General features: G+C 42.4%; 1 protein-coding gene across 1 annotated transcript; it reads right to left on the bottom strand.

Moving 5' to 3' along the window:
• Positions 1–3,719: 3,719 nt before the first annotated feature.
• On the bottom strand, positions 3,720–9,849 carry LOC131239313 (transcription factor ICE1). Its single transcript, XM_058236957.1, has 4 exons — positions 8,551–9,849; positions 6,873–7,097; positions 5,213–5,383; positions 3,720–4,073 (listed from the first exon to the last, which is right to left on the bottom strand). The coding sequence occupies exons 1-4, from the start codon at positions 9,661–9,663 to the stop codon at positions 3,990–3,992; spliced, it is 1,593 nt and encodes a 530-aa protein (XP_058092940.1). The 5' UTR covers positions 9,664–9,849; the 3' UTR covers positions 3,720–3,989.
• Positions 9,850–19,070: the final 9,221 nt, after the last annotated feature.

Raw genomic sequence — 19,070 nt, 5'->3', positions numbered from 1 at the left:
GGGCTGTACACCAGTTGAGCTAGTTCAAAAAGCTTGCTCGACTTGGCTCGAGTCAGCTCGGATTGACTCAGCTTGAAGGGCCGACTCAAGGCGAGTCAAGCTAATTTTAAAAAGCTCGAGTAGAGTTCGAGCCGAGTTCGACCATGGTGCATATCAGCTCGACTTGAGTAATAAATATTAATATTATATTAATAATATATATATAACTTTTTTTTTAAAGTAAAAACATTTTACAAACTCTACCCGCCTCCCCATTCCTCTCTTTTCCTTACCCTACCCGGCCAGCCAGTCGCCATCTCCGCCTGCCTGAGGAGCTCTTTACCCCTCTTAACATTTAATTTGTATTTTTTAGCCAAAAATATAATAAATTGACACATAAACAAGCTTGACTCGACTTGTGGTAAACTTGACTCGACTCGAACCGCTAGCCTGATTCAAAAGCTTTGGCAAACAAACCAAGCTTCAATGTTGAGCTTGAGGGCGAGCTCAAACTCGAGTATAACATGGACGAGTCGAGCCGAGCTTGGTCCACCTCGAGTGGACTCAGCCGGATGTACAATCCTACTAGCAACCTCAAAGATGAGTTAGCGAGACCCGACCTGAGACATTGAATATTCAACCCTAATGCAACTTGGTTAGGACGGATCGTGACGGTTGTGTGTTTAGGGGTAGAATATTGACCGCAAGTTGTTAAACAAACGGTCAGGACCACCTTTGACATCCCCAAGTGTCGTTTTCTTATGTTTAAAACCCTTCACCTGTGCTTTGGTTTTGAAGCAGCAGCCCATGAAGACATCAAACGTGCATCCATGGCGCAGAGGCATGAGATTCAAGCCATTCATCAGAAGGTTACATCTATGTCGATGATGTGGACCAAGAATAACGTGGGTCCACTAATAAGGTGGGCCACAGCTTACGAAACAAATGTTCCAAACCTATCCGAAGGTCTCTAACCCATCCACTTTTTTTCTAGCATCGTGGCCACTTGCTGGATTGAAAAGATTTGCTTTTGCACAAGAATATATATAGGGTCAAGACCCACCTAACGGACGGCTCTGATGTTGCACCTGTCCGCGATGGCACAGGTGGTGGAGTGTAAATTGCATGTACTGATAACGCATCTGGACTCAGGCGAAGCTCCTGTACTAGCGTTTACTTCATTTAAAACTCGAGGTTTGCTAGCACACATCCCACTTCTAGGGTCGACCCAGTCCAAGCCCTACACAGCCCTAGCCTGACTCAGCCCTCTACGGCGAGAACTAGGGCCAGGGCGTATTTGGCTAGGTTCTTAATAATGGGTGTCAGAGCAAACACCACGTCCTGTCCCGTGTTTGAGTTACAAAGGGGGAAGCTGTCAATATATGGAGAAGGGCTACCAGGACAAGCAGAGTACAGCCACCAAGTGGAAAGGACTACTTAGATAGCCATGCCCTAAAAAGGACTGCCTAGAAAAGAGGCGGAAGTGAATATCACTGTAGAGTGGGATGTAAAGGACACCAGCTACGGAGGGTGGTGGAACGTTACGTTCCTAATAATTTAATAGCTTAACTTGACACATTCCATCTATAGCTTGGACCATTGCCACCCCTATCAGCCTTTTGTTTTTTAATTTTAATTTTATAAGAACAGCGTGCTCCAACCCCTTTTTAAGGTAAGACTTTTCCTTGCATATGCACACAATCACCTGCAAACTACATGCATCAAGTAAATCTTCCGGTCACGTTTGTGGGGAGCAAACACATGACACTAGCCATTCGCCCAAACCCCCATTGGCCATTTAATTGGATATAAAAAGAATATAGAAATAGAATAAGGATCCATTTCGAGTAAAGAAATAATCAAATATTATTCCTAGATATATCAATTGGTCAAATTTGAACCAAATGTATCTTCATTTATGACTTCAATGAATTCCCAAAGGAATATTATTCGGATTTTGAGACGAAAGAATTCCAAGGACCCAAACTATTTTGATTATGCCATGGCCTTGCCATGCATGAGAGACAAAAAAATAATAATAATAAAGTAAAAATAAAAATCTCATGTTGAAATATTTCGACCCCTTGCCTAAGGGAACATCTACATCCAAAGGAAAAGAGTCAAATGAGTAAGGGTTGAAATATTTGCAAGATGACCCATATCCAAAAGCTACAGTCCCTATGAATCTAATACTTCACACTGTATTCTAGAAAACCTCAACACCTAAAATCCATTAGACTAACAAATTCCCAGTCCCATTTAAGATTTTATGCATTGAATTCTTAAAATAATGCCAAGGGCCTAGTATCTGCAAGATTTTCTGCCTGTATTCTTACCATTTGATCCCATATTACCCTCACCATGAAACATACTAAGATGGCTACTGCACCTAAACAATGCACGGTATGTTATGTTTCATGGTTTGGTGATCCAATCCATTGATCAGATGGGTCCTTTTGCTGATGGGGGTGCCTTGAAAACCATCCAGATTGAAGATCCTAACCCTTCAGTAGTGTTACATACATCATCACCATCATCTAAGCCTTATCTCAACTACTTGGGTTGGCTACAAGAAACATGTTCTGCCATTCTACTCTATCAAGGACCATATCCGGGGTTAAACCATGGGTCATCAAGTATTTTCTTACTACCTCTGGCCACATCCTTTTTGACCTCCCCCTTGCCCTTTTAGAGCTTGCAATTTGAGCCAACTCACTCCTAATTAGCACAGTTCTTAGTCTCTGTTGTACATGGCAAAACTATCTAAGTTCACTTTTGCTCATCACATTACCTATCCGTGCTGTTTTTCCTCGAACACCTTTTTTTCTAATTCCATCCTACCTCAGCTTGTCACTCATCCATCTCAGCATCCTTGTTTCAGCTAGGCTCGTCCTATGAATATGTTATTCTTTTAACTGCCCAACATTCTGCCACATAAAGCATGGCTAGTCTTATAGCTATCCTATAAAATTTTCCCTTCAATTTCTAGATGTCTATCCAAACAGGGCCTTAGTGTTTCAGGCGAGATTTTACACAACTAAGTTGGGGCTGGCTCCTCTACAAGTCCCCGTGAGATAAGCTTATACTACAAGTGCTGCATGTGAGGCCACATGGGTGTGTTTATGGCATCCAACCTGTCCAGCGCGGTCGTCTCAACATGAGAGTCAAATGACCCAAAAATCAGGCTGATCCAACCATCATATGGGCCACCACACAAGTTTGGAGGTTTTTGGATGGTTTTCTACTATTTTCTATGGAGGGGCCAACTATGTTGTGTATGCGCCATCCAACCTGTGCATTATATGGTGGGACTTACCAAAATCAGACGTCTATAATCATTAGGCATGCCACACCATAGAAAACAATGGACAATACCGAAAAACCACCTAATTCGCATTGTGTCCCACATGATGGTTGGATCGGTCTGATTTTTTGGGTGTCCAACTTTCAGTGAGGTAACCCTGCTGGACAGGTTGGATGTCCCAAACACACCCTGTTAGGCTCCTCATGTAAAACTTGCAGAATAAGCTTATTCTATAAGGACTCGAGGAGCTGGTCTCAACTGAGTCAACTGTTTAACTTGGCCCGAGCCTGGATAAAGTCGAGTTGACTCAGGAGTTATTGAAGCAGTTGCTCCTGTTTCCAAACACTGCTCGGATATGAAAGAATGGACGCACACGAATGCATCTACGATATCAAATCCATGGTGGAATCAAAATAATAAGAAGCTCAAGCCCATGTAAGAGACGATCCTAATTTCAGCAGAAAGTTTTATTCTAAAGAAGAGATTTAAATGAAAAGGCATTTGCATGCTTCTTAGCCCACTTAAGGGAAATGCCCGATGAACATAATCCCACCTACAAACATGTTTAACAGTGCTAACCTAACCTACTAACTAAATGGCTTCATAGCATATTACCTGTGAAATGAAAGGAAGATGCATTTACAAACTCCTGAAGTACCTACTACAGTTAGTGCCGTTGCGATGATAATTCTCTTTGATTGTGGGCCTACATTGTCCCTTGGAAGCCTGCAGAGTGCAGAAGTACGGCTTTGATTTCGTCCGGCAGAACATCTGGGCCTTCCTTGCATTGCTGCAAAGACAGAAACAAACAAGATGTGTTTAGTGTTTTTTTTTTAAAAATTTTCTCTATATAATAAAAGCAGATGTGCCTTATACTGTGTAATATGGGCCTGGCGTTTCATTCTGACCCTCAAATGCCAAAGAGAAGTGTAATTTGGGTCCGCTTGGATGTCCCTATTTGATGCCATATACTATGTGATATAGTTCCAGTTTTCCATTCTAACCCCCAAATGCCAAGAAGAAATGTAATTTGGGGTGTGTTTGGACATCCCTATTTGGTGCCATATACTGTCTAATATGGTTCCATTTTCCACTCTAACCCCTAAATGCCAAACATAAATGCCACCGTGGTGCAGAGTTCATCGAGTCCAGTGTACATGCAACAAACATGTATTGTGATAGGAACTGTTGGTCCGGTGGGACCACCACGTTACTGGTTTATAGGCAAAAATCCTAGCAATTGGACAAATTGAACCATCTGATTGTTGAATTTTTCCTGTTGAATTTGGACCATTGCTTGTTTTCTTAGCCAATCATCTCCTTTTCAGGCCCAGATCAGATGGCTACACCAACTGATCCCCTTGAGTTTTGGGACATGGCCCATCCGTGTGGTGGCCCAGACCACCAAATCGACAGTGCTGACCACTGTATGTATTTACCACATGTAACAGAGATAGTTTGGTCCTGCTTCATGTAAAACATGGTTCAAAAACTTGAAAGCTTGATTCAATGTCAAATCAGTTCAACTCGAATACTGAATCAAGTCTTCATTGACTCAGATCAATATGTCATGATTAAAGAGAAAATAGGTACAGCAGTGACAAACACAAGCATATATATATATATATAAGCGAGAAGAGGAAAAACAATAAATTTGGGCTGCTGGTTAGAGACCTCATCCATTCATGGTGAGGTGGTGAGTTCAATTCTCACAGCAGGCCTTGAAATCTCAATGAGGTAAGCTGACTCAGCTGAGTTTCAAGTTTGAGTAATCAAGGGTAAGACCTATGATATGAACTCCATGAAGCATACACAGTAACTCTGACAGTGATTAGGGTACATCTATACACATGAAAATATGCGCAAGATGCCACAACTGCTTGAAGAAGGAAAATGCCAGGGGTGATGAGTATTGAGAAGCAAGCTTACCTCAGCTCGGAAAACATCGAGTGCGAACCCATTGAAACAGCTGATGACTGCCTGTTGAATGTCGAGCCCAAGCCCGTCGAGCGCCCTCATGGTAGAGAGCAAAAGCCCAGGTCTACGGGCACAAAACATATGGATGTTAACAGCTCTCCCTTCTCTCACCCTGACTTCCACCTGTACATATTGAAAACAGCTGTGGCTAAAAAGAGTTGCACTGTTTGGAAGAAACGAAACTTGGAGATTGGGTTCTCCAGTTGATCAAATGCAGGCCACAACCAGACATGAACTTGAAATGTGGGATAGACAGGCCAAACTGACATCCTCAGAAATTAAAAAAACCAAGTTAACAAAAAAGAAAACAAATCAAGCAGAAATACAGAGGATTTCATTCATTCATAGCAAGTTATATTCTCCATTTCTAACAATAAAACTTTCAAAGATATTTGAGGTCCCATATCTTCGAGCTACGTGTGCCCCCACCATCATGTTATATGCCCGCCCTCCTATGCTAGGCCCAGATCCCAAAAATCAGCCTAATCCAAAACTTAGGGGAGCCACAACACAGAGAACAACGGGGAGCATTGGAAGGCAGACACCCACTATAGAAACTTCCAGATAATGTGCGGGTTCTGTGCTGGGTGCGTGGTATCCAATCCATATCTAATGCACCCCTCCAGAATGAAGAGACAGCCCCAAAATCAGGCTATTCAATAAAGGTTGGCCGCACTGTCTGAATTTAGAGGCTTTAGGTGTGATTTTACATTGTTCTTGCGGTGTGGTCCACCCGGCTTTTCAAGTGGCCTGATTTTTGGGATGGAAAGCGAACATGATGCGAAGCACACGATGCTTGGTTTGGATTCCATGCATACATCATGGCAGACCCCACATGGCTCAAATATGGGAACTCACATAGTTTACACATATCTGATCGTTCCCCTCAGAAAATCATTTCACTTCAACAAACAAGCACAGATTTATAAAGTGCATCTATATAATCCCTGTAAAATAACTTCGTGGATGAGGAACTGCATTAGTCATGTCCATCCTTATATAGAACATACTATCTCATCTAAGAAGGCAATCAGACAGCTTGGAAGTGAAATCATAGAAAGCTCAAGCAGGCATTAGGACGAGAAGAACCAAATTTGGTAAACAAGAAATCCCAACTCGGGCACAGTGCAACAACTTTCTTATCCTGCTGGTGCGCTAAAATTGGATGCATGGCACCAATGATCCGTTCACCTACTAGGTGGGTACCAATCTGGATGAACCACTGTCAGAAATTTGCATGTATTGGACAATCCTATTTCTTCTGTCACTTTTTTCCCCTTTCAATGCTTAATGATGACAATTTTCCTTTCCACATTCCATTTGTCGGTCACCAATTGGATGGTTGAGATTGATCAATTAGTGAGATATTTCTACCATATGGTCAATCCACATTGGGACCCAAATGATGAATGGTTTGAATTGTGGTCTATCACACCATGTGTCCAATTTGACTACTTGAACACAGCACACTACATAAGGAAATTGGTGTGCTGCACTCAAGTTCGACTTCCCATTAATTAACTACGTAAATCTAAAAAGGAAAAAAGATTTTTTTAAGAAAAAGAAAAGAAGAAGAAAGATATATGGTTGGGATGAGAGGATGGCAATTTACCCTTGCAGGTTGACTATTTGGGCTTGGCAATGAGCTCAGGCAGACCTCCTCCTTGACCCTACAGGGCAGGGTTGGAGGTGTAGGCGTCAAAGGGTGGAAGCTAGCAGTAGCAGGCAGCGAAGAACTGGAAGGTGTAGATTCAAGCTCATTGTGCAGGTCATTGATCCTTTGCAGGAGCTCCTTCAAGTACTCAATCGCATCCCCAAGGATCGAAGCTCTATCCATCTGTTAAAATGAAGCAGTTCTTATTAGACCTTGGTCGCACGAAATGGAGATGAGTGCAAGAAAGCAGTAATGGGAGGTAGAAAATAAGCCATTCTCTAGCCCAAAATATCTAGTGGTTCTGAGAATCAGAAGTGGAAGCGATGCTATTAGGTGTAAAGTTCACAAAACATATATTGGAAAAGGAAAGATGAGATCCACACATGGTATCCTCATAATCCAAGTTTGTAGAAGGTATGTGTTTTTAAAAACGATACCTTCGGTTGGATGGGCCCAGCTTTTGTGGGAGGATGTCCAAAATTTGAATAGATGAGACAATCTTAACCCTTTGATAGACAGCAACTACTGTCCACATACAGCACAAATAGGCCGAAGCTAGAATGGCTAGGACTTTCCAATCTGGGAGAATTTGGAACATCCCCCAACCTGATGGTGCCCATTACCATTAGATCAACAGCCTAGATCAGTCAAACATGGAACCACTTGTACAAAATCAAGCCAAAGGATACCATGTGGATCCTCATATTGAGGGCGAAGTGATTCCTTTATATCATGACGGATTCAAAAACATTTCACAAGGTGCAAAGAAACTGGAAATAATGTCAGTAACAGCTGTGAAAAGTCAAATACTTCTTGCACAACCGTTGTACACAAGAATGAGAACTATTAAACCTCTCATGATCTTCCCACTTGCCCCAAACAATGTTCAAAGCTCTCAGTTTTTGAGTTAGATTTGGCTATGTCGGCGAAACAAACACTTGCCGACTTTGTAAGTGAGCACCGCTCTCTTGGCTCTTCAGAAAACTGGAGTTTCAACTCAGTTTCAAGGAGTCCAACCAATCCGAGTTGACTCGACTGAGTTCGAAACCAACCAAAGATTTCTGAACATAATCAATTACAGCATCCATTACTTCAGAACCCAGATGCACTGATTACATCTTCTGGCTAAAAAATGAGGCCGTTTCCGTCCTCAGGTGGGCTACAATGTACCAGAAGAACATGGGTAAAATAAATATTTTCTAGCGATCCATTTGCTTCATACAGACCACCTGAGGAGCGAAACAGCCCGATTCTAAAGGCGGGAAGATCTGAACAATATGGCCCACCTGATGGAAAGATTTGATCTCCCACAGGTGTGCCATATTGACACACCTATGGTGCAGATGATTAATGCTCACATAAACCTGGTTTTAGGAAAGCTCTCAAAGATAATAATGAGAAGAAAAAATTAATTCAAGAAATACAAACTTATAACAATTCATCGAACACATAAAGATCCATTCACAGGATCCATAAGAAGCCATGATCATGCCATTAAATCAGTACCAACAATCAAAATCAAGTAATAAAGGAGATATCGACAGCACGAGTTCAAATTCTCATTTGGAGGAAAACAAAAACAAAAAACTCATAAAAGTAAAAAAAATTCAAATGCTAGATTTTCAAGGATTCTCACCTTGCTGATCTTCGGCACGACGGATCGCAGCATGTACAGCCTGTCATTGAGCTTCTTCCTACGTCGCCTCTCCGCCATCAGATTCTTCGCAGGCAGCCCCTTCTTCTTCCCCTTCGGATCACCACCAGTAACCGTACTGTTCGGATTCGAACTGTTCTTTGCGTTCTCTTCCTCCTCTGCCTTGGCATTGTTATTCTCCATGCCCTCGTCTGAATCATAATTCAAACCCGAACCATCTAAACTTGCATCATCTATCTCATCCTCCTCACTGCTCTTTCTCCTCTTTTCCTTATTGTCCTCCCCATCTCTACTCCCCTTCATAAAATTCCCCTCTATCCGAATGGGACGGACGCTGTCTGACGCAGACGAATTCTGGCGGAGAGCAGCTCTCTTCTGGAAGAGCGTCGGTTGGGCCCCGACGGGAGGGAAAATTTCGAGAGGCCGTAGCACCTTGGCCCTGTTCTGAAACAGAGCGTTTTCAGAAGAGCCCTCAAAACCCCCAAACACCGTTGGATCGAAACCAGTGTTTTCAGCCGGTGGGAGCAAGCGGGCCATCGGGAATTGGGAGTCCGAGCTCAGCTCTGGCGCGCCCATCTGGTTATCCGATCCCAAGCTGCTAAACCCCGGCAATAACCCACCTCCCCTGCTCCCCAGAAGAGGGGAATTTGACGGAATCGGCGGGAGGAACCCTGCGTCACAACCAAGATCAAACCCGCCTTCAAAAGGGTTGCTGCAGACGGCACCGAGGAGCGATGCCATGCAGTTCTTCGGCTGCGGGAAGAACGGGTGGGACGGGTCGAGGTTGAAGACAGAGGAAGGTGAGCAGGACGAGGATGAGTCGAGAGGGAAGGAGAGGAGGTTGTCTTGGTTTGGGTTGGGTGGGAATGCATTATCTTTGATTTCTGGGTGTGTTTGGATTGGGTGGAAATCGTTGTGAGCTTGATTGGGATTTGGAGTGGGATTACTGTTCAAATACCAGTCTTCTTCGAGCATGGATTTGAAGGTGGAGAGGCCCATCTCGTCGTGCTTCTCAGTGTTTCTAGGCCAGGAAGCAGCGTCTTCTTCATCTGCTCCTTCTTCCATCCAAGCAACGCCATTGATTCTCGACAGCATTTCTCCTTCTGTTTTTTTTTTTTGGGTTTTTCTGAGGTTCAGAGAGCGGGGATGGAGCTTTCAAAGGAACTTCGTTGAGAGAGAGAGAGAGAGAGAGAGAGAGAGAGATGAAACGAGAGGATGGAACTTCTCAAAGCAGCTACGTTTCGAGAGAGAGAGAGAGAGAGAGAGAGAGAGAAGAAACGTTCCACTGCTGAGACCTGTGGCTATCTGCGTCTGTGTCTCCTGCAACTGGCTTATAATAGTTTAGTGAAATCACGAAAATGCCCACGCTTATTACTAAAATGTCTTCATGAGTGTGGAAAGATGATCCGGTAGAACTTACGTTACAGACATCTCTCCGCGGTACACGTGGCATGGTGTTGTATCCATCGCGACTGCTCATATAGAGGGCCCCACCATTGATGGACCATGGTTCAAAATAAATCCTATCCAACAACTTTATTCATTTTCACGTATTTACTGTCAATGGTCATATTTTTTCCCTACCGTCCCTTTTAGTTGACAGTGATCGGATGGACAAGACCATGTGATGTATGTTTATTTTAAATTACTTGCCATCGATAGTGGGACACACCAGATGGACGGTCCCAAATGATACGTTACCAAGCCAAGTTTACTGCCCACGGGGACGCGGATTGCGTCCTACTCCCGCCCCAGACGGTAATCCACCGGGTAGGGCTCTGTGGGGCCCACTGTAATGTAAGTGTTTTATCCATGCCATTCATCGCTTTTCAAAGATAATTTTAAGATGAAAAAAAAAATAAAATAAACGATGCAGGTAAACATCTCCAGTGGACCACAAATTAGGGATTGAAATTGCACTATTAAAAACTTCTCAAGAACTAGAGTAATTTCGAATCAAAATGATATCTATTCTTTACTTCATCCACGTCTACCTGGCCTTTATGAATAGTTTGGATGGTAAAAAAACACCCTGGTAGCCCTTAGAAGGGTTTTAACAGTAGGTATTATTGTCACTGCAACTTCGTTTTGTTTGGTCTACTAGTTCATTTTTATGATCATACCTTAAAATGATCCGTTAGAAGCAATAAACAGCGTAGATAAAATACTTACATTACGTGGGCCCCACATAGCCCTGTCTTGACGGATTATTGTCTGGACGGGGGCAGGACGCATTCTGCGTTTGCGTCCCATGCCCGCTGCCAGTAGGGTTGTACATCGAGCTGAGTCGAGTCTAGGTGGGATAAGCTCGACTTGACTCGTCTATGCTATACTCGAGTTCGAGCTCAAGCTCAGGCTCACCCTCAAGCTCAACATTGAAGCTTGGATTGTTTGCTAAAGCTTTCGAGTCGAGTTGAGTTTATCTCGAGCTGAGTCGAGTTTACTTCGGTAGGGTAAGGGAAAAAAAAAAGAGAGAATGAGGACGAGTAAAGATTAAGTAGGATTTTTTAGTAAAAACTTTTAAGTTTTAACTTCTTTTTTTTACACACACACACATATATATATATAATTTAATATTAATATAATATATATTATTAAAATATATTACTCGAGTCGAGTCGAACTAGAGCTCAAGCTTTGAGTCAAGTCAAGTCGAGTTAAAATACACCATGGTTGAACTTGGCTTAAACTCAACTCAAGCTTTAATAAATAAGCTTGACTCGCTTGAGTCGGCCTTTCAAGCCAAGTCAATCAGAGCTAAGTCAAGCTGAGTCAAGCAAGCTTTACGAACTAGCTTGGCTTGTGTATAACCTTAGCTGCCAAGACCTGTTCAGTTCTAGCACGGGCTATATAGAGATGTTTGTATCTAATCCATGCCTTACGTCTATTTAAAAAGGTTATTATAACGCATAATCCAAAAAAACATGCATATCCAATGCACAAGTGGGCCACACCACATGAAATAGTTAGTATTGAATGCCTACAGGGCTATAAAATTTTTCAATCAAGCTGGTATTTGTATTTTTCCTTCGTCCAGGTTTATTTAACCTTACAAATTGGTTGGATGGCAAATAAACATCATGTCGGGTGGTAGTACGAAAGTTTCAACGTAGGCATAATTATCACCACTGCTTCCTGTGGTGTGGCCCACTTGAGCCTTGGATCTGCCTCCACTTTGGGCTCATGCCTTAAAATGATGTGTTAAAATGGTCTGACTGCATGGATAAAACACACATCACGGTCGACCCCACAGAGCCCCTGCTAGGACCGAGTCCGACCCAGGGAAGTACGCAATTCAGGTCCACCGTCGAGTGATGGCTCTACCACAGTACGGTTTAGAGGACGAATAACATGATACTCGGGCTGCTTGTGACACTTGATACAAAGCCACTGTCAAATTGTACACGTAACATACATTAAATCAAGTTAAATTGACTAAATTCTGAAACTCGCTGTTTCGCTAATTCACAGTACCAAAATAAAATTGGTTGAACAATCTTAGCCTTTGATTCGTGGATACTTGATCGTAGAGATAACCTATAATTTTCAACTTTCAACCGTCCATTGCACCAATCCGACGGCCAGATAATCAAATGAGTGGTATTTTTAGTTCATAGGACAAAGAGGTGAGTTATAGTGCTCCTAGTTGCATTGGAACACTGAAGCAGGCCAGTCCATTGATCTGGACTGTTCACTAGGTTCAACGCACCTATCATGGGTTAGGATGCAAACACTACACTAACGTGACAAATTAGAACCATCTGATCAATGGTATTTGATATGGACGGTTAAGATCACTTACAGAAAATAGGTCCAATGAACATCTCGATCCATCTATTTTCCAGGGCTCACCATGGATTGTTTATGATTCTAAAGAATCACTTCTGTTAGAAACTTGTAATCATCCCATCCATGGTTTCGAAAACGGATGGCTGTAAAAATAAGGTTAAATCAAAGATAGCTTGGTTCATCTAATCACAACCATTCTTGTTCTGTCGCCTAAAGAATGCATTCTGGACTTAATGGACGGTTCAGATTCGTTGATTGAACTGTCCAAGTAAACCCATGCAACTAGGAGCATCATAACTTATAGTGCCTGAGAGCAGTAGAGCATTTCTCCATTAATCCATATATGGGAACCATTATTTGGACGGTCGAAGTTGAAATACTTGGATTATATGTATGCAATTTCTTGATGATTTCTACTTGCATGCGTATCGTCTATCACACTCTGTCAGAGTAGAAAAGAATCTCCTTTTAGAGTCTGTTACTTCGCTTTGTTGTGTAGTGTGACGTGGGTCTCAGCCAATCGACGGATAAGAAGTGCATCTCCTTTTTGGGCCCGGTCACGGTAGACCGTGGATTACAGTGAAACCGTGGTCCGCATGTTGGCCCGGTTGCATGGGTGGTCGGAGCCGTTCAAGATGTATGCTGATTGACCAATTGAGAGAGTAGATCCTAGCCGTTGGATATACAAACAATTAAAATAATCAAAAGGTTAATGCTAGCATTTCAAGTGCAATTTTAAATGGTCAGGATCATTTTAAAAACCGTATGCAGCAAATCCAGCGAAAGGATCTCACTCTTGAAGTGGCTCCCGGGCCCACCGATATGGTCCAAGCTGCTGGATCCCTATTTCATTTCGGTATTCCTCGTTCCACCATTTTTATTTTCATCCAATTTTTGTCCGAGGCCAACGTTGCATGGGCAGATAGTCTTTCGGGCAATTTCCAACGACAAAACAATAGAAAAAAGACCACAGGAATGGCTGGGCCGGCTGGCAACTCAAAGGAGTACCAGAAAATGTAGACCTCTATATCACGTGGGGCCGACCCTATTGTAGTTTGATCCGTCCGTCAGTTTTTCCATCCTGTGGATGATCCTACATGGAAATTCCTAGCCGTTGGATGATCAAGTGGGCCTCTCGTTGGCCCACTGACACCTGTAATAACCTAAAAGGCCAACAATTGAAACTCAACAAGCCCAGGTCCATTAATTGGACGGATACGATTGTCCAACAGGCCTGGATTTCGGTCCTCAGTTATGTGGATGCACAAGATGAACGACTGCCACTGACGGTGGGCCTCATGTACAATGGAGGTTCACCATGCCATAGATTCAAATAGTCACACGGACTACCATACTGTCGCTACCTCTACAACAGTTCCTCGTTAGAAAAGCTTTCCACAGTGTAATCATTTGATTTCTCTGTGTCTTATGTTCTCAAAAGAAATTTAGAGGGTGGAAAAAAAAAAGAACGAAGGTAGTCTCTGGACTACTTAAGTGAAATCGTACCATTACAGCTCAGCCACTCGGATGGGTATGAGATCCACGTTCAGGAGCTAAGGCTCGACATTGATAGGTGATGAACGGTCCTCCTTTTATCATAAAAAGATCCTTACGGCTTTAAATATGGACCTTGAATGTAATCCACGACTCTATGATTTTATGTGTTCTCGCAGGTCGAATGGCTGTGTTCCCAGAAGCGAACCTCGAGCAGCGTGAGTGGACATTTCATGAGATCCACCCCGTCCATCAATTACGCTGCCTCATGTTCAATGGCTGCAGATTGAGTCGTACTTTGTGGGGCCCACCGTAGTGTATTTGTTTTATCCATGCAGTCCAACCATTTTTCCAACTCATTTTAGGGCATGAACCCAAAATTGAAGTATGTCCAGAGCTAAAGTAGACCACACCACAGGAAAAAATTGGGGATTGAAATGATACCATTGAAAACTTCTTCATGTCAACAGAAGTTTGGATCAAGCTGATTTTTTTTTCCCTCCATCTAAGTCGGTGTGAGATTATGAACCGGTTGGATCACTGTGGGCCCTATGAAGGTTTCAACGGGTGGATGACAAATAAACATCACTGTGGGCCCTACGAAGGTTTCAACGGTATACTGACTGTTTTCTTTGGTGTGGTCCACTTGAGTTTTAGATATGCTTCAATTTTGTGCTTATAGCCTAAAATTGAGCTGAAAAAACGGATGAACGGCATGGATAAAACACATCCATCACGGTGGGTCCCACAGAGTCCTCCCACTTCGGAGGTCGGTTGTTGCAGGCACACCACGCAATCTGCGTCAGTTCGTTACGTTCTAGCTGGCACTTGTAGGCGGTGTATGAAATCAACATTCCTCTCATGCAATTCCATGAAACGGTTGGACGAGGAATTTTGTACTCCAGAGGAATGTGATGGATGATACGCAGTCACTAGGAATTATGTTTGTAATTCAATTAAATCAATCTAAACCGTCCAAATTATGGTTCTCAGATTGGATGTATCAATATACTCTAATTTAATTATCTGACTGGCGGATTAGTCGACATTAATCGAACGGTGCACATGGAAAATATCCAATGGTCCTATTTCAACAAAACGTGTGTCCACGAATCAGAGAATAAGATTTTTCAACGATTCTGATTTTACGAGGGTGCTTTAGCGACACTGCGATGCACGTTTTAGTCGTTTAAATTTTATTTAATGCATGCCGCGTATGCAATGTTTGAGTGCCTGTGTATCGAGCATCGTATTCTGCCCGAGTAGCAGGAATAGGGGAACTTTCAGTCTTTCACATACAGCCCTGTTTTCCCTCCAACAATTGTCCAGAACATCCCAACTGCGCGAAAGGTGGGTCACACAACGAAGATGATCTTGGATGAAAATGGGGCTGGTGGACTGATGATCGGAGCCACAAAGTCGAAGTAAATCCACGCGAATGGTCCGTCTCGACTCACAGGAGTTGGAACCCCAAGCGTACACCTGGCGGGTTTCAACGGGGAGCGGATTACGTGTTACCCGCGTAATACCTAGTAAAGTAAACGTTTCCCTGACCGTGAGGCCCACATTCATGTATTTATTGTATATCCACGCCGTACATCCGTTTTTATAGATTACTTTAGGGTAACAACCGAAAAATTAAGCAATTAAAGAACTTATTGGACCACACCAAAGGAAACAGTGGTGATTGAACATTAAAAACTTTTGTGGGCCACAAAAGTTTTATATCAAGATTATTCTCATGTATTCCCTTCATCCAGATCTATGTGACCTTATCAACAGATTGGATGGAAAATAGATATTAAAGAGGGCTCTAGGAAGCTTTTAATGATGGGCGTTCAATGACCAATGTTTCCTGTGGTGTGTTCCACTTGAGATTTTAATCTGCTTAATTTTTTAGAAAATTCCATAAAAATGATCTCTAAAAACTGATGGACGGATTGGATATACAAAAAAAGCATTAAAGTGGGCCCACGGTCAGGGAAACACCCACTATGATGTTACCCTGGTAACACCTGATCCGCTTCCAATGGAAACGATAACTCGAGCTAAGTGAGGCCCACTGTGATATATATGTGACATCTGATCCGTCCATTACTTTTTAGCTGATGTTATATCGTATCCCAAAAAATGAGGCTGTTAGAAAACTCAAGTGGGCCACACATCATAGGAAACAATGGGATAGAAAGTTGGAAACGTCCACTGCCCACTGTTGACCCCTACCTGGGCCCACAGTGATGTTTATATGCTGTCTAACCCGTTCATGGCCAGATTAGAGTGCTATTTGTATTTATGACATGATCTTGACCGTCAATATAATAAAATCAGTTGATCCAATGGTTAAAATATGCTAGATTAGAGTGATGTTTGCATGGTAGCCCATGAAATATGCTTTCGACCTAATGAACAGTCCAGATCAATGAATTGGACTATCCAACGGTTCCAATGCTACTAGGAGTACTATAACTTACGGTGCTCCAAGAGCACTGGAGCATCTCACTTCCCGTATAAGATTTCATTATTACAAAAGAAAGGGTATTCATGTCATTTAGAGAAAGTAATCATGATTTGGTCATTACCTAAAAATAGGGGTGTAATCATAACAGGGGATTATTGTAGCAATTTCTCTTGTAAAGCAGCTAATGAGAATCTTAGATACGTTACATTCTTTCGGAAGAGAGAGAGAGAGAGCATTGGTAGACGTGTATTGACAAAATTGTCCACGTGGCAAGTGTAAAGCAAACTAAGCCGTCCAAATCATGGACCCCATTTGGATGGATTGTAAGCCATTTAAGTACAATAATTCATAGGAAGATGAACGATGGACGGTTAAGATGAAAGATAATCGGCAGTAAGAATCCAGAAATAAATGGACTGTGATTGGAGGGAACCATTGCTCAAATAATCTAAATTTGGGTGAACGGCCTATCTACAGCGGGTGTAATATTTTGGACGGTTTAGATCGAGTTACATTATGACACGTGTACAGTCATAGCTCATATCAATAAACAAACGTGTGTTTGGTTTCGATAATTAGTATGTGAGATCTGAGATTTCCTTAATGTTGGAAATAATGGACGCGGATTGCGTGCTGATACTGCCAGTGCCACGTGCTCTCTGTAGGCCCCACATTGATATATTTGTTTTTATCCACGTCATCTGCCTATTTTAGATCATTATTTTAAGAAATGATGCAAAAAAATAGGCAGATCTAAGTCTCAGGTAGACCACCGCTCGGTAAAAGTGTTTATTGAACGGCCATTAAAAATCCTCCTATGCCCACCGTAATGGGTTTTTCCATGCAACCAGAGGATTACGTTAGGGCTGTACATGAACCGAGTTAGCACTGATAGCTTGCTCGGCTCAGCTCTAAAAGCCTCAATTCAACTTGGTTTGAAATTGAGTTCAAGTTGAGTTGAGCTGATTCTCTAAGCTCCAAAAATTTTGGAATTGAACTTGAGCTCGAGCTTAAGCCTGCAAAGTAGGATCGAATCAGTTTAGTGACTTGGTTACTTTGACATTGATGTTGTTAACCAGGTATTTGATGAAATATTGGCCGGTGGCAAGAAAAATATGCATATTAAATAAATACCTATTTTTTTAAAAAAAATTAATATTGTTTTCAGGATGTTTGATGAAATACCTAAAAAACTACTATTGTTATTTTTCATGGAGTGAGAGATTGTGTTTGTGAAAATGTCACATGGGCAAACTTGGCTAGAGCCGGCTCAAGCTATTGACCAATTTGAGCTGAGCTGGCCAATCAGGGAGGAAGATTGAGTTGAGTCGAGATCAAGCTGGGTCAACTAGTGGGCTGAGCCGAGTCGAGCCAGTTTGACTCATATACACCTCTAGAACGTCCTTGACAAAGGAAAAACACAAACATTAGTTACCGGATCTCAAGAAGTTTTTAACTATTGGCTTTCAATCACCACTCACTACTGTTTCCCGTGGTGTAGTCCACCTGAAATTTTGATTTACCTCATTAATGAGCGGAAGAAATGGACGGATGGCATGGGTAAAACGAATAAATTATGGTGAGGTACACGGAACACCATACAATCGAGTAGCGAGTTGCTACTGACAGTGTCAGTGGACAATCGGTGTCCGAAAATAATGCTCAGATCTTCCGCCTAAAATATAGACAATTTCATTTTCAGGTGGGCCACAAGGTTAAGGATTCTGCTGCATAGAGTACAGACAATTTCACTTTTCAGGTGGGCCACAGCCATTAAGGATATTTTTGGCCATTGATTATTTATTTATTTTTATATGCTACTGGCTGGAAAAGCTATGTGGGGCCATCATGATGTATGTGTTTCATCCACGCCGTCCAACCATTTTGCCAGATCATTTAATGGCATCATTACAGAAATGAGGTAGATCCAAAGCCCAGTGGACCACGGTAGCAGCGGAGATAATGACACCAACGGTTGAAACCTTCCTGGGCCCACCACAATACTTGTTTGCCACCTTCCTAGGGCCCCCTGCGATATTTGTCTGCTATCCAAACCGTTTATAAAGTCACGTAGAGCTGGATGTTGAGAAAACACGAATATCATCTCGGTCCAGAACTTGTACGGCTCAAAAGGTTTTTAACGGTGGTCATTCAATCTTCACTCTGTGGTCCACGTGAACTTTGGATCTGCCTCAGTTTTGGATTAGTATCGTAAAGTGATCTGGAAAAATGGATGGACGGCGTGGATAAAACACTTTCATCATGGTGGGGCCCACAGACTGACATGGAGCGGTGACTATGGAATCCGAATCCCTCGTTTTTATGCTAGAAGATCTAAAAAGTGTAGATCATGGAAAGCTCAGATCTCACACACGTGACACGTAGCTGGATGTGTACGGCTACCAACCGCTCATGAAATTAGTTAACGAAGGCCGGATATGTTTTACTGAGTGCGTAAAACAACCAAGATCTGTGGGGCCCAGCATTTTGTTTACGTGAAATCCACTCCGTCCATTCGTAAGAACCATTATTTTCATGAAATTGAATGAGATAAACCCGATTAAAAACATATACGAGCCACGACAATGGGAAAATTTTAAACTTTCTTCCAAAGCCCGTAAGTTTACATGGTGTGGCCCGTATGAGTTTTTTATCAAGATGATTTTTGTATATTGTCATCATCCATGCAGGTTATAGATGATTAACGGTTTTGATGAAATATTCACACCATGGTGGACCCACACCAAACCTACGGTCAGCA

Source organism: Magnolia sinica, chromosome 3, assembly GCF_029962835.1.
Source record: "Magnolia sinica isolate HGM2019 chromosome 3, MsV1, whole genome shotgun sequence".
In the NCBI taxonomy this organism is placed as follows: Eukaryota; Viridiplantae; Streptophyta; class Magnoliopsida; order Magnoliales; family Magnoliaceae; genus Magnolia; species Magnolia sinica.
This window is presented reverse-complemented; position numbering and strand designations above follow the sequence as displayed.